The 15,129-nt window shown below is 43.3% G+C and overlaps 1 protein-coding gene across 1 annotated transcript; it reads left to right on the top strand.

Annotated features, from left to right (window-relative positions):
- Positions 1–400: 400 nt before the first annotated feature.
- On the top strand, positions 401–11,387 carry LOC118104869 (Krueppel-like factor 15). Its single transcript, XM_035152137.2, has 3 exons — positions 401–635; positions 2,834–4,298; positions 9,610–11,387. Exons 2-3 carry the CDS (start codon positions 3,061–3,063, stop codon positions 9,776–9,778), a joined length of 1,407 nt encoding a protein of 468 aa, XP_035008028.1. The 5' UTR covers positions 401–635; positions 2,834–3,060; the 3' UTR covers positions 9,779–11,387.
- The last annotated feature ends 3,742 nt before the right edge of the window (positions 11,388–15,129 follow it).

The raw sequence follows: 15,129 nt of genomic DNA, 5'->3' as shown, positions 1-15,129 counted from the left end.
GAGACAAACAAATAAGCCACAGTTTCCCCTTTTCCCTCCTTGTACTATTTTCTGTTTTTATGTCATCTCTATGTGGTTTGTTTTTTAACTTTATCAACTATAAAAAAACTACCTCGAGCTAAGACTCATACGCAGCTCTGCTTAATTCACAGAATCCTTCAGATAAAATCAGAATATGAATCTGATCTGCTTCAGACTGGGATCATCCACATGATCCAACAGAAGTCCCTGTCCCCGTCCTGTGCGCGTGTTGTCTGTGGTGTTGACAGGTCACAACTGCGCGGCCCACATGTTGTTCCACGCAGCGCAGCGTCAGTGAGACTGACTGACAGACCGGACGACCCGCCTCCATCCCAGCACGGCCGTCCAATGGGGCTGCGGAGCGGGGACGAGCCTTCAGTAGCAGCAGCCCCTTATTTCTCACTACAGCACCTCAGGAGCACACTGGCAGTCATGTGACGGTCATATAGTACAACTCGGTGAGCGATCAGTCCAGACGTACGCTGCTGCTGCTGCTGCTGCTGCTGCTGCTGCTGTATGGCGAGTCTCAAGGTTAAATCCTGCTCCGGTTACACACTGCGGATATAAACAAGCCCCCCCCGCGCCTTTTGCATTGGGAATGTATCTGCTGTGAGGTGAGTGCAGAGCTTTATTCTCCCCTTTCCCGGCGGCTCCGGGCTGCAGCGTGCGCGTGTTTCCTCTCCGTGCCACAGCCCGTGCTGCAGCAGCCTGGACGAAAACATGTTTACGTTGAGAGCGGAGACGCGCGCCAACCCGCCGTGCGTTAAGACGCGCGGGCCGGAGCCCAGCGCACGGTCAGGACCACACGGGGCTCGGCCAGTGTGCAGCCTGCGGGTCAGTGGCTCCACGGGAGGCTCTCGTGTGGCTGTGCAGAAGATTCACGACACGATGTAAATGAATGAACCGAGTTTGGCTCTCGGAGCTGCTGACCCACGCTGCCTGAGAAACGTGGCCGCTGGAGCGGAGCACTGTTATGCAATTGTTGTTGTTGTTATTCTAACATAGGCAGATCATATTTTGTTGAGATGAACCGGCATTGATGATTTATAATTTGTACTTTAGATGAATTATACATTTTGTAAATACACATTTCAATAATAGTAACATAACTTGTCCATGACCATCACATGTGGCCCAACCTGCATTCTGCACCTACATATTTCTCTCTTGGTGACGTGGCTGCTTTAATGCTCTGTAATTGCTGATCTGTGCAGCACACTGCTGCCTACTGCCCCATGCGTGTTTTCTGATAATAATGTTGACAGTGTTTTTTTCTTCCCCCTCAGCCTGGGTTTACTCTCGGTCACTGAGACCATGTAGGGGCCCCTGGAAAGGGGGGAGGAGGTGGAAGCGGGAGGGGGGATAAAGGAGGGGGGTATGACCGACTCTCTCTGGAAAATAACCTATGAATTCCAGAGTAAGACATCATCAAAATGCGATAAAGTGGAAGAAGATAGTGTAATTTTTATAGACAACTGTAAACTACTAATCTTTAAGTCACTTAAACTGGCCACCATAAAAGAGATAAGAAACAATCCCGACACAAATAACAAGGAGATTAAAAAGTATGAATCTAAACAATATTAAAAGAAAATTAAATCACTTCTATTAGAAAAGAAGATGACTTTAAGTAACATGCAGTCAATAAAACTCTTGAATCATGTGATAGGAAAGTAAAGTAAAGCCTGTAGTGATGTATTATTAGTCTGACTTAGTCTGGCTGTGGGTATAAACTCGTCATATGGTGCCAATTTCAGGTGCCTTCTCCTCCTCTTCTGCTTCTGACCACTAGTTTTCAATATCCACTTCACTATGGAGATCAACAAGAGGAACCTCCAAGCTGCAATTACAGACCTACAATATATGTCTTTTACCTACTCTCTTTTTTGTGACATTTTTCTTGCAAGGAATTTGCATCGCAATTTGCACATTTTCACTTAAACAACACCTACCTCAGATCGCAGTGGGCAACATCACTGCATCACGTGCTGAGTGCTGCCAAAGACCCCAAACAATTGTGATTGTTTCAATAAATAAAAGCAAGACAGAGCATTTCCCCCATAGCAGAGTGATATTGGATGCAGACCTTTCTGGTGTGGAGTTGTGGACGTACAAAACTAGGGAAAATGTAGAGGAAATAGTGCCAACATTATCAAAATATATGTGTATGAATGCACTTTTTATATTTTACCTCAATATGGTCATTTTGAGAACATCACTTTTTGTTAGACTATCCATAGCTCATATGTCCTCAATAAGGGGTCAAGCAATTCAAGGGTTAACTGTTCAAGTGATGCTTAACAGTCGTCTGTGCACGCTGCTTACTTTGACCGAGAGTTATGTTTATTGTTATTCTAGCAGCCACAGTCATTATGATGCAAGTAAAGGAGGAAGTTAAGGAACATAATATATAGAGAAACAAAGTGGATAGATATCATAACAGAAGACTTTTTCCCTCAGGAGGTCATTTCAATTTCAGTGTTTCTTTACTCAATGACCATTCCACATCCTTAACCATGTGCTTGTTGTTGTTACCATGGTGATGAATGTCTGGTACGCTGCTGCTGTTATGCTCCTGTGGGTCATGTCCGAGGGTAGACGACCTACACTGTGCTTTGTCATTGATATTATGGCGTGGCTGCAGAGTGTACTGCCTGACAGATGGATTGAAGGAAATGGCACCTTGTCAGGCATTTCTCAAGATTTTCCAATACTCTTTTTTTAGGTCAGGCCATATTTAAAATTTGAGCAGCAGGCACATGTGGGATCGAGATTAACAGATTTCTTTCTGTCTGTTTTTTTTTCTATTTAGAGAAGTGTATCCTGACTGGAGACCTTGGATTGTTTCGTTTACTTTTTCCACTCTGAGAGAGAACGCCAGGTGTTTCACTATCCCACACGTTTGGGAAAAGTGACCTTGGTGACCTGGGTGTGTTTGGCCTGACTTTCCCAGATGCAGAAGGAATAATTCTCTTAAAAAATCATTCTAAACACAGACTCTGAATCCAACAAGAGACTGAGGTTTGGCACTAGCCAGGAATGGTAGATAACTTCCCAGCGAGCAAGGAGGTTTTTCTTCCTCACAGTGGCTCTCCACCGACCTACTGGCTGTCTGACATGGTGACAGACCTGGGGTCCTACCAGGTGATGCCGTCACCGCTTTCGGAGGACGACCTGAGCGAATCGTCCAGCCCTCGTTCCTGCTCCAGCCCAGACTCCCAAGTGCTCAGCTCAAGCTATGGCAGCAACTCCAGTGCTGAGAGCCAGGATAGCATCCTGGACCACCTGCTGTCCCAAGCCTCTTTAGGAGGTGCCAACAGTGTCCCGGCAGGGTCTGTGACACCTATACCTTTATCCACTTTGCTCTGGGACTCAAGGAGAGATGAGCCCTCCAAATGTGAGCCCGTAAAGGAGGAACATTTTGATTTTCTCAACTGGTCCAATGTGAAGACAGAAGAACGACTTGTAGGGTCCTTTCAGCCCACTCTGGAAGAAATTGAAGAATTCCTGGAGGAGAATATGGATGTGGTGACAATGAAGCAGGAGATCCGAGAGGGTTGCTCAGAGTTGGGAGTGGGACTGGAGGAAGCTCTTGGTCTAGACGTTGGTCTGGAGTGGTGCAGGGAGGCATCCTCTGATTATAAGGTAGAATCAGAGACCAAGTATTCAGACCAAACTGTCCCAACCTCCAGCAACACTGACCTGGCCACTGCTGCCTCCAGTGAGACCAAAGCTACATTAGTTAACCCCCCACATGAATCCAGAACTGGGACCAAGAATACACCAGTCAAGAAACCTTCATCAGTGGACAGTGGTGGAATGCCTGTCGTCCTACAGATTCAGCCCCTTCAAATCAAGCAGGAGCCCACAGTGGCACCTCTTGCCCCAGTAGCAGAGCCACCACAGCCTCCCCCAGCAACAGACATCAAAATTGCACAGTTGCTAGTCAACATCCAAGGTCAGACATTTGCGCTGGTGCCCCACATCGTGCCATCTCCTAACTTTCACATCTCCTCCAAGTTTGTACGCATTGCTCCTGTCCCCATCGCAGCCAAGCCTCTGGGGCCTGGGGGTTGCTCAGCCAGCCAGGGATCAGGGATTCTTGTTGGAGGGCAAAAGTTCCAGAAGAATCCAGTGGCAGATCTGATCAAAATGCACAAATGCACCTTTCCTGGCTGCACCAAGATGTACACCAAGAGTAGCCACCTCAAGGCCCACCTGAGGAGGCACACGGGGGAAAAGCCTTTCGCCTGCAACTGGCAGGGCTGTGGATGGAGGTGGGTACTGCGGAGGGAAGTGTGAACTGAGTGATTGAATGTGTTTCTACATACGTCTTAACATGCAGGCCACTGTTTGACAAAATTAAACATTCACCTCACAGACAGAATGATCTCTGCCCATGCACAACTACTTCCGCACCGCAGCTTTGAATGTTTATGTGTTTGTTATCTGTGAAGATTACAATACGCGATTGACTCATATTTATGACTGGTTATAAAAAGCCTGTTTAAAGATTTGTTTATTCACAGAACTTGGCAATAACATCAGTAAGCAGGGTGTTTAAAAGGGGCTTAACCCCCATTACTTGGCGTGTTCTATCTGGAAGCAGCAGTAATTATATGTCAGGGGGACATGTGTATATGTTGTACAAAGTGTCATGTTGCTAGTGCAGATTTTAACTGACTCTTGAACTGACTTGTGACATTGAGGGACATCCATTATTTCCCCCCCCCCCCAAGACACACACACACACACACACACACACACACACACACACACACACACACACAAAAGCTAGTTAACATGGATGTCATTAGTGGTAATATGGAAGACTTTCCTGTGCTTCTGTCTGTGGCGTGTCTATTTCATGTTTCAGCAATGATGAAGAAACACAAAGTTATTCAAGGGTCTTTTATAGAAAAGCCAAGAAAAACCCTCACTCTCTTTTTACTAAGCACTGGAGCTGAAGAGCTCTTGGCAGCTGTCATGCAGCCTTGTAAGTGTTACTTGCAATAATGTGAGGAAGTGGACCTGGGTGCGCAGTCACACTTCTTCTCAGGCGGCAAGATATCTGGAATGTGCAAGAATAGCTGGGGTGCCATTTTTTTAAGGATGTAAACTAAATCTGGGACAGAGCATATGGGCTGGAGTCACATGGGCACAACATGGGAACCTCCTGTTGAGACCCGACAGCTGTGCAATTGCTGGGGCAGTATGAGTGCACGTGTATGTGTATTTTTTTGTTTGCTAAGTATAAAGCAGCAAGATCTCATTAGGAACCTGCTGTGTGCAATGGAAAGAGGCAGAGAGACAACTTGGGCATCTTCATCAGTGAGACAACTTCTTTGCTCATTAAAATGTCTTGAGTTGACATCAGGTCCGTCAGTGAGACTGGCTCGAATGCACGTTTACTTGTAGCCTTTTGTTCAGATTTCTTCTGATATTGTATTTTGCCGCCAATGCCGACAAGATCATATAAATGAAAAAAATCAAATTTTTATATTCTTCACCTCATGTCGAACAACATACATGCCAACAGGATACCTGCGATAGGCCAATATTGGCTAACGTCTGTTTCTCCGCTCTCCAGCAAGCTGATCAACACGTGCTAAAAGATATGATAGCAGATTAAGAAGATTATTGCATGATGTCACACAGCTGTTCCTATGAAATGCAGAATAAATCACCAGTAAACAGTTATCCCAAAATCTTCAAAAGGAATGATTTCAATCAGAATGAAAAAACATGTGCGTGCAGCTATTTATAAACCTTTGTTTGCATGCAGGTACTGGCTGATCATTAATATCCCATAAAAGATTGATGTAGGTCCATAGAACCCAACTGGCAACCTGCCACTTGTTCTTGTCATGCTGCACAAGTGTGTCCCAATACATGAGCGGAGAAATCTGTGGTAGTAATCCAGGCTGTGTGCTCCAACTAACAAAGGGCTCTTGTCTGTACACAAAAGGCAGGATCTAGTTTGGATGGAAGTGAGCGTGTGTGTGAGAACCAGTGTGTGTGTGTGTGTGTGTGTGTGTGTGTGTGTGTGTGTGTGTGTGTGTGTGTGTGTGTGTGTGTGTGTGTGTGTGTGTGTGTGTGTGTGTGTGTGTGTGTGTGTGTGTGTGTATAACTCACTGTATGTGATGGGCTAAATGAGGGGGCCAGCCAAAGGGAAAAAAAGGCTGGGAAAAGTCTGCGAGATGCAAGCGACTAGAGTTTGCAGCCGAGAGTAAGTGAGATTTTCAGTTTTGCACACAATCACTTGAAGGGGTGAGTGAGGAAGTGGAGCGAACAAACAAAAAGTGTTGAATAGTAACCATGACTGTGGACTGGGAACGTCCAGGCTGCCATACTGCATGAAAGGGAAGAGAGGGATCGGTCAGGGTTCCACACATAGAGGAGGAACAGGGAGGGAATGGTCCGATGGAAAGATGAACTGATTGTGCTACTGTATAATTAAATCTATAACAACATCGGAAGATCCCAAGAAGATCCACTTCCTAAAATCTTTATTCCAAGTTTAGTAGATGGTGTTACTGGTTAGATATTGTCAGAACATTGACATCATTTATCAGGATCCTAACATTTTGTAAATATTGGTGTCTGTTAAAAGATTCATAATGTTTTTAAATGAAGTATTATTAACTTTATTTACTGAGCTTATGGAGCCCTATTATTCTGAACAGTTCTTGGTTATTGACCCTCATTCTGTGAAGTGATTTTTATTGTGCTACAGCCTCTAAATGAGAAGATGATTTGTCATGACGCTATTCCTGTTGCAGTTGTAATGACACTGGGACAAAATGTGTGATCTACAGTGGATTCATTGAGGATCTGTCTTTTTTCTGTCTAAGTTGAACTATGGAACAGTTTTAGAGTAACTTTGCAAAGCCATGAATGAATCTAATGAAATGAATTAGGTCTGTTTAATCATAATAAGTTAATTTATTCTTGAGTTATGTCCAACAATGTGTTGTGAGATCACAGTGACCTCGAATTGTGACTTTTGACCAACAAATTCTAATCAGGTCATCCTTGAGTGAACGTGCTTTGCCGGACGTAATCCAACTGCCACTGGGCATGTTGTGAGGTCACATGGACCTTGTCTAACGACATTTGAACACCAAAATCGAATGAGTTTGATCTGAAAGTGTGTTTCTGCCAAATGTGAAAAAATTCCATCACAATGTTTGAGCCATCGCGTTCACGAGACTGGGATGGAGGGAGGGAGAGAGAGACAACCCCAAAACATAACTTCAGGAGGCACAAAAACGATAAGTTGTCCCCAGGTTGTTTGATACAGAGCAGGACATCATCAAGCCCACGTGTTGTTACTCAACTGCTTCAGGCTGACTGTTGTAGGAATGAAGCCAGGGTCTCCGTTGGTAGGGTTGGATGAGCTAATGTGTGTGTGTTTGTGCTTTTGTGTGTGTTGACTTGCTTTTCCCTCCTGCCTGCCTCTCCAGATCACTCTGCAGTGTCTGCCTTTATGGATGCTTTTTAATTTGCAGAAATCTATATACAGCCTTTTAGACATTAGCTCACATGAGATGGAAACAAATCCCTTTAATAGAGAGCGAGCAGCTTCAAATCGATGCCGTTGGGACTGAGAGCGGATGAAGCGTTATAAATCCTGTCATTGTTTTGTTCTCTCACATAGCAACAGATCTGAACCAGATGTTGGAATGTCAGGCTTCAGAGTGGCAGTGGTAGTGTTACTCTTCCACATCATGAGACCATCCATACAAACTACGTAGACCAGTTTGTAGATCAGATTGGGATGCACGTGGTTTACTGGAAGGCAGTGCATGATTTAAAACACTTGGTTATGCCAGCAACCTCTTTATTTTCATGTGTGAAATTTCATCCCACATCCATCCTGCGGTGATGACGCTGACTACTCGCTCCACAGTACAGTTAATATATCCTGTGATATTTGTGCTGCTTCCCATGAGATCCAACCATACAGTTAGTTATTTGAGTAAAAGAACTAGCAAGCATGGGGTAGGTGTTTCGGGTGCTATAAGAATGTTATTACTGGCTGTGTCTCCCTGTATAAACTATTGTCTGATGCTTCGTGTATCTTTATCACGTCTATTACTGCAGCCACTTTACTCCAGCTCTGAGCCGTAACCTTGTTGTATCTGCATATGACGGAGAGTACAGCAAGTTTCTACTGCAGCTCCCCAAGTGAGGTTGCTTAATTACAGTGTGGAATCATATCAATTCATCATCTTGGCAGGTCAGTGGAGCAACATCTGGGATGCAAAGTGTGGCTGGGGACAGTCACTGTCAGAGAACTAGGTTGCTGGGAAGAAGCCGTGGAGCTGTTGTCCCTGTGGCTCCAGCCCGGTAGTGTTTTCCTCACATGCCAAACCTGCTGCTGCGACGTTTAACTTGTCCACGAGTTACAGGCAACTTGTCGCATCAGCCTGTGATGCTTGCTCGCGAAAAAGAAATTGATGCTGTTGAATCGCCTTCCTGAGAAATGGCCACTGCAGTCATTAGGGGTCCGTGTTAAGGAAAATCAGAGAGGTTGCCAGAACGCAGTACAAAATAATAGTGTGAGAGCGATGGAAAGATCAAGGTTTTCATCACTTCTTGCATTATGTTCTCTGGGTAACTGAGTAAAGATGAATAGTTTCCATGTGAAAAGAACAACACTTCCATCAGCGGAGACTTTGTTTGATGAATGAAGAAAACAAGTGTGCTGCATCATGTAGGAACATACTATATAATGGATGGATGGATATTGGAATATCTTTCTTTATGAGGATCCCCATTAGCACCAGCATAAGCATAATTTCCCCTTTTCCTTCACACAGTTAAGTAATAATTCTTAACAAAAAATGTTGGTTTTACCCATCATGCACAATTCCCACTTAAATTCAATTCCAAGGAAACAAGGTTATTATATTTCTACTTTCACCCTAATCCATATATTATCTTTTGCCAGTTTGAACAAAGACACAAGTCAAATACTGTTTATACTGAGTTATTTGGAGAGGCCGTTTAAACTAAAATATGAACCGCTCTTTAATGCTCTCCTGAACAATATGCATTGGAAATGAAGTCCACCTGACCATGGCTCTACACGTTCTGCATCACACTTGTCTTAGCATTAGGTAGCACAAACCTTCTGTCTGTAGCATATTGTGTTCGCTAGTTGTTCTGAACAAACTGCGAGAGTAACCTTTCATGCACTATGTTTGGTGATCGTGTCACAACTACATTTCTAACTTAATTCAACAAGGCAGAGGTAAATCTCTGATGAACAGTTAACCAACTCAAACTGTCATGCATATCCATTACATCAGTTCTATAAGAGCACTGTAGAGCACAATGTGCTGCTTTATTTTGTGCTACTTCTCTCTTTTCTTTCATTGAGGCACTGGACCAAATCATAAATAGGATCAAAGTGTTGGTGTAAACTGCAAACACACCTTCCCCTCCTGCCTGTGCTACATGATTGGCTGCTGTTGAATTAATTTGAATGTGTATCCACAAGTTGAATCTAAAATCATCAGATCCATGATTCCTGTTCTAGACGTCTGACTCTGAATCCACGCCTCCTTTTCTTTCTTCCAGGTTTTCACGGTCGGATGAGCTGTCCCGACACCGGCGGTCCCACTCAGGGGTCAAACCCTACCAGTGTCCTGTATGTGAGAAGAAGTTTGCCCGCAGCGACCACCTGTCAAAACACATCAAAGTCCACCGCTTTCCACGAAGCAGTCGGGCAGTTCGCGCAGCAAACTGAGGCCCTGCTCGCGTCACTGGGATCTCTGGGAACCCTGGGAATGCTGGGATCACTCTCATACAGACATAAGCCACATGAGCAGTGTGGGAGTGGAAAGGAGTCTTGCTTTTTATTTCAGCAGTCTGTGATTGTTCTAATTTATTGTATCAAAGCCACAACACAGTTGACCATCCTGTCTGTAATAAGCTGGATGTTATTGCTGTTGGTATGTTTGTCCCGTCTTTATCTCCTGCCCCAGCAGAAGATAAGACGTTCAGTCTGGAGTATGTGGTAGACTTGGCAGTAGCCTTGTCTGTCCACTCTACCTGGATAAAAACAACTGCCTTTATCTTCCTGAAAGCTGCCAACGTCTTGCACATTCCTCGTGTTATGCAATGTAAAGGAAGTGTGACTGAAGTTCACTGGGATCCCTATTAGTTACTATCAGAGTCAGAATTACTCTCTCTGGGCTTCACAGGCCTGTGAGGGGTCTTTGTCCTACTTTTGACTCTGCTTACATTTTTACGGCAACTTTGTAAACCTGCTGAGACTCAAGAGAGAGAATGACACAGCAACACAAGAAATGCAAAAAGTTAAACACAGCTCAAAGGCTAAGCGCACAGTGATTGTCAAATCAGCCTTCTGATCAGTGTTAAGTGTTCTTTGTTGTCCTTTTATTAAGCTATCATATGTACCTACATGCTGGTCTTGTATTTTTATCAATTTTCTGGCCTTACTGTACCACAGAGCCAAATGGTTTTGAAAATCAGGCTTTTCAGTGTTTTCCACATGTTAATCAGGTGACTGGTGAAATGGTCTCATGCAGTGGCCCGTGTCCCTCTGTGCACAGCCACAGAACCGAATGTTTCAGTCTGCCATCAGTATTTGAACGATATTTTTCTATCGACTTGACACAAAAGCTGCCTCAGCTCCGCTTTATCTGTTAATGGAGCGACTTGGACAGCCTTCCACCTCAGCTGAGGTGACATCAGAGGACACACTACACACCATGGTGCTGAACTACCAGGAGGACAAGCTTCTGGGGAAATGTAGTCACAACAACCTTCTCGAGGCCATGACACACCTTCAAATGCCCCAAATGCTGTCAAATATTGTTTTCTACGTGTAGCACACCCCGCTGTGAATATGTAGGGGAGTGACGGTGCCGTCCATCGAAGTTCATGTATTTAAGGGGACAACATGCAGGGGCACATTGTGCATCATTCCTTTCATTCAATTTTTGAATTGTCAATGCTTGTGCCAACACAGGTGTTTTATCGCATCCTATGAATGTATGTAAATATGCAGGAGTGACCATCGCTGCATCCGGGAAAAAGGCACAGAGACTATTCTGATACCATATCTTAAAACAAATGAGTGCTTGTGAAGATTTGTAGTTTAAACCTAAATGTGTATATAAATTAACATTTCAGTACATATGAATATATTATATATTTTTTTCTTTGTCCTATCCAAGATGCATTTACAAATAAAAGTGAAAAGAAGCAAACGTGTCTACATCATCTTTACCAACCATTATGAGTGAAGTCGTATTATACTGCTCTCAATGCCGTTTTCTCTACTCTGCCTGTGTTGGACTCAATACATTATGTATTTCATCTTAGCCTAAAATTACCACTTTAATGGATGCTGACTTTAAACAGTTTTAATGTCAGCTTTTCGGTGTTTCTCTGTGGGGAGTGATGAGGTCACAGCCTAGACTTCAAACTCTGTACACATTCTACATTGATATTTTAATCCAGTCCACATGAGCTGGCTGACTGAAAGGTAAATGTAACTCTTATTGGAATTTTACAAAAAAAGTAAAACTCCAAGTCAGTGTAGGAGCTTTGATGGAGCTTTCAAACAGAAAACACAGTCCTCATCAGCAGATAGTGTTTGCTCTCTTGCCACGGAACCAGAGATGTTCAAAGAGAATTAAACAAAACCAGGTGAACTCTGGAGCTATAAATTTGCAAGAATTGTCCATTTTAAAGTTTTGCCCAGGGGCCAAAATCCCATTGGCAGAAAAATGTGTTCGGCGTTTTCCATCATGATAACTCTTCATACCTTACTCAGGTTGCTCCGGCTGCTCTGTTGTACAACACTGTCTGACACCACCCTTGAACCAGGGTCCGTTTGTATACGACACATCATATTACTGTTTTTACACTGGCTTCACTTTAGATACATGTTATTGGACACTGTTTCCACTGAGACCTCCAGCCCATTTGAACCCCTGCTGACACACACATGCCCACACTCAATACTTGTGAGAACCAGAGTGTCTTGACACATCTAATGTTGCAAAGTCGCTGACTTAGCCTCTGCAAAGACATTGAACCCCTAACCGCCCATGATGCTGAATCCTTGTATGTGAATGAGTAACACAAAGTAAAATACCAGCTGTAATAACCAATTTAAATATTGCAATTAAGAAGGTAATGATGAAATCAGGTTCAGATTCATAATTCATCGAACCCAGTGTGGAAGCATTTGATTTGACAACTGCTCACACACACAAACATACTGCACAGGAGGCTGCATCTGGTTTGCTCATGAGCTACTTTATAAAATATGGGCACATAAAGATAGTAAATACTATTATAATTGAAGATTTGAGATGTATTGATCTTGGATCGGTTTCCACAAATATGCACAATGCAGCATTTGTAGTCACTTCAGCCAGAAGTCCTCCTCTCCTCTTTTCTGTACTAGACTGGACAAATATTCTTGGGTTGTATTTACTTGCGTTTCCCACACAAGCATCATGAGTAAATACAAATAACACACCAGTCAAACAAATGCGAACCTTTGCCTCCCTTTCAGCTCCGGTCCATAAGGGGTGAATAAAAAAATGTGTCTCTTGTGGCACAGCAAATCCGCAGTGTGGCTTCACTTTGGTGAACTTTGACCCACAATATTCACTTTTACATTTGAATATGTGTGACCATTTCAAGCCGAAGATCTGGTCCAAGACACAGGTCATCCTCAAGTTTCAAGAGTGGTTCAGACCTAAAGGATTACAGCTGTTGTCAACAGATCCTGTAATACAAAAAACTACCAGTGAAGACAAAATTCTTTAAATATATCAATTTTATAGTTTAATTTTCAAAAAACATTCAGTTTAGGACGGCTGGACACTGTAGATGTAATTAAATGATTGTGAATACTGCAATTGTTAGGGACTGTTTTCAGTGCAATACACATTTGATGCTCTGACATGTGCGTATTATATTAATGGTCATATTAGTCATGCGGCTGTGGCTCAGAAGGTAAAGAGGTTTGACGGTTTGATCTCAGTCTACCCCAGTGTGCCAAAGTGTCCTTGGGCAAGATATTGAACCCCAAACTGCCCTTAACAGCTGTGCCAGCAGTGTGTGAGTCAGGTATGATAGTAAGTGCTGCACATAGATGCACTGAATGAATGTGTGTGTGTGAATGGGTGATACAAACTGTACTGTTCAGAGCTTTGAGTGGTCATCAAGACTAGAAAAGTGATATATAAATACAGAACAGTTACCATAGAAATGAATGGCTGATTCCAAATCCAGTTCAGGTGCTTTTTCACCAGTCAGCACAGCTGCTGGTAAAGGAGGCGGGGTCTGATGTTACCCGCCAGCTGGATCAATTACTGCCGTCCCCACTGTAAACCTGCCTGTTTGGAATGGGCTGCTGGCGTGGCCTGTGGTACTGGTGGCTGCAGCTTTCTTTCTAAAACTATATAATTGGCCGGCCGTAATTGAGCCTCAGCAAGTCTGGACAGAACCCTGAAGCACAAAGAGCGGTTCACCTGTTTATTCAAAGTTTTGTGAAACTCGACTCACTGGTGCGAGATATGCTTTCCACATAGACAGATGTCTGGAATGAGTAGATAAACCGACCATTATCCCTCTTGTTATTGATGACAACGTGAACATGAAACGCAATTCATTATAAAAATGTACTGCTGATATATGTACAGGAGTCAAAGTAAAAAGTACCTGATAATAAATCTACTTAAGTAAAATACAGACACATCAAAAATGTACTTAAGTCGAGTAACAACGTGAATGTACTGTCCTGCCACTGCAGTGCAATTCCTCAATTTAACTCAAAGCCCCCGAAACTAAAGATAATTAGTGAAATCCCACAGGAAGGACACAGCCCACTGAGGGAGCTGATTCAGTGACACACAGCCGCTGCTGCAGGAACGTGTTGCCTGGGCTAAAATCAAGAGAGCTGCTGCAGAGATGTTCACAAAGTCAATAGAGACAAGTTGAAAGTCAAATCTGTGTATGCTTTATCTGCAAGCTGAATTTGTACAGTGTCTACACAGGTGCTCTTCTGAGGAGAACCCGAAAGTGTTGTTTGCTCATACAGGACCAGTTCAATTCATCATGCTCTATGGCTGTCTCTCACTGACACAGGCCACAGACACCTATTTAAACTGCATTAATAATCCAGACACCTCATTTACCATCACTGCATTCCATTAGTGCCATGCACAGGAAGCTGTATATTTTATGTACACATTCAGTATCTTATCAGTGTTCCTGCTGGTTTGATGGTGTTCAGACAGGCTCAAGGTTACATGCTGATGGCCTGACAGGAGGTGCTTAATGTCTGCATTGAGTTTCAGTTAGCGACGATTGAGCAGATTGTCTGGGCTGATGAATTGGCTTTGGGGAGCACAGCAAGCTGCAGTTTTCAGGAGAATTACTGTGATCTATCATGAATGTTGTGTACATGATGGTGGATACAGCATTGGGTGATGCCTGTGTGTTCATCAATATGTATGTCCAAGGGAAGACTGTTTATCTTAGACGTGTTGGTGCGACTGCATATGTGTGAGTGTCCACGGGTTCTGCACGTGTGTCAATACGCTTTCCGAGCACAGACACAGTCCTCCACAGGGAACCCTTGAAATATTTACACTACCTAATCAGTATTACTTACATTCTCATTCATTCATTCTACTCATTTATATTTTAGGTGTATATATTATTTTATTACTTTAGTTTTATTTTATTTTACAAATTTCATTTTATTTTGTATATTAGATTTTTTTAGATTTTTTGCTTGTGTGGTTTTCAAATATTCTTGAGCATGGCTAGAAGGGAGCCTGTGAGAATGTCATTGCCAGCGACTGCTGTATGTAATTGTTGTGCAGATGACAAAGTCTCGAAGTCTTGAAGTCTTTCCTGTTAGAAGGGAAACAGTGGAACAATAGGCTGATACAACACACCTCCTCCTGCACATCTGCATAATGCACTCTGTTTTTCTTTTTTGAGAAACTGTAACTCAATTACTGATAAAAGACACAACAATAAACACCACACACTGAAAAAATACTGTTACTGATTTAAGCTAGTATCCAGGACTGGGGGGTG

The sequence above is a fragment of the Hippoglossus stenolepis genome, chromosome 3 (assembly GCF_022539355.2).
Source record: "Hippoglossus stenolepis isolate QCI-W04-F060 chromosome 3, HSTE1.2, whole genome shotgun sequence".
Lineage (NCBI taxonomy): Eukaryota > Metazoa > Chordata > Actinopteri > Pleuronectiformes > Pleuronectidae > Hippoglossus > Hippoglossus stenolepis.
This window is presented reverse-complemented; position numbering and strand designations above follow the sequence as displayed.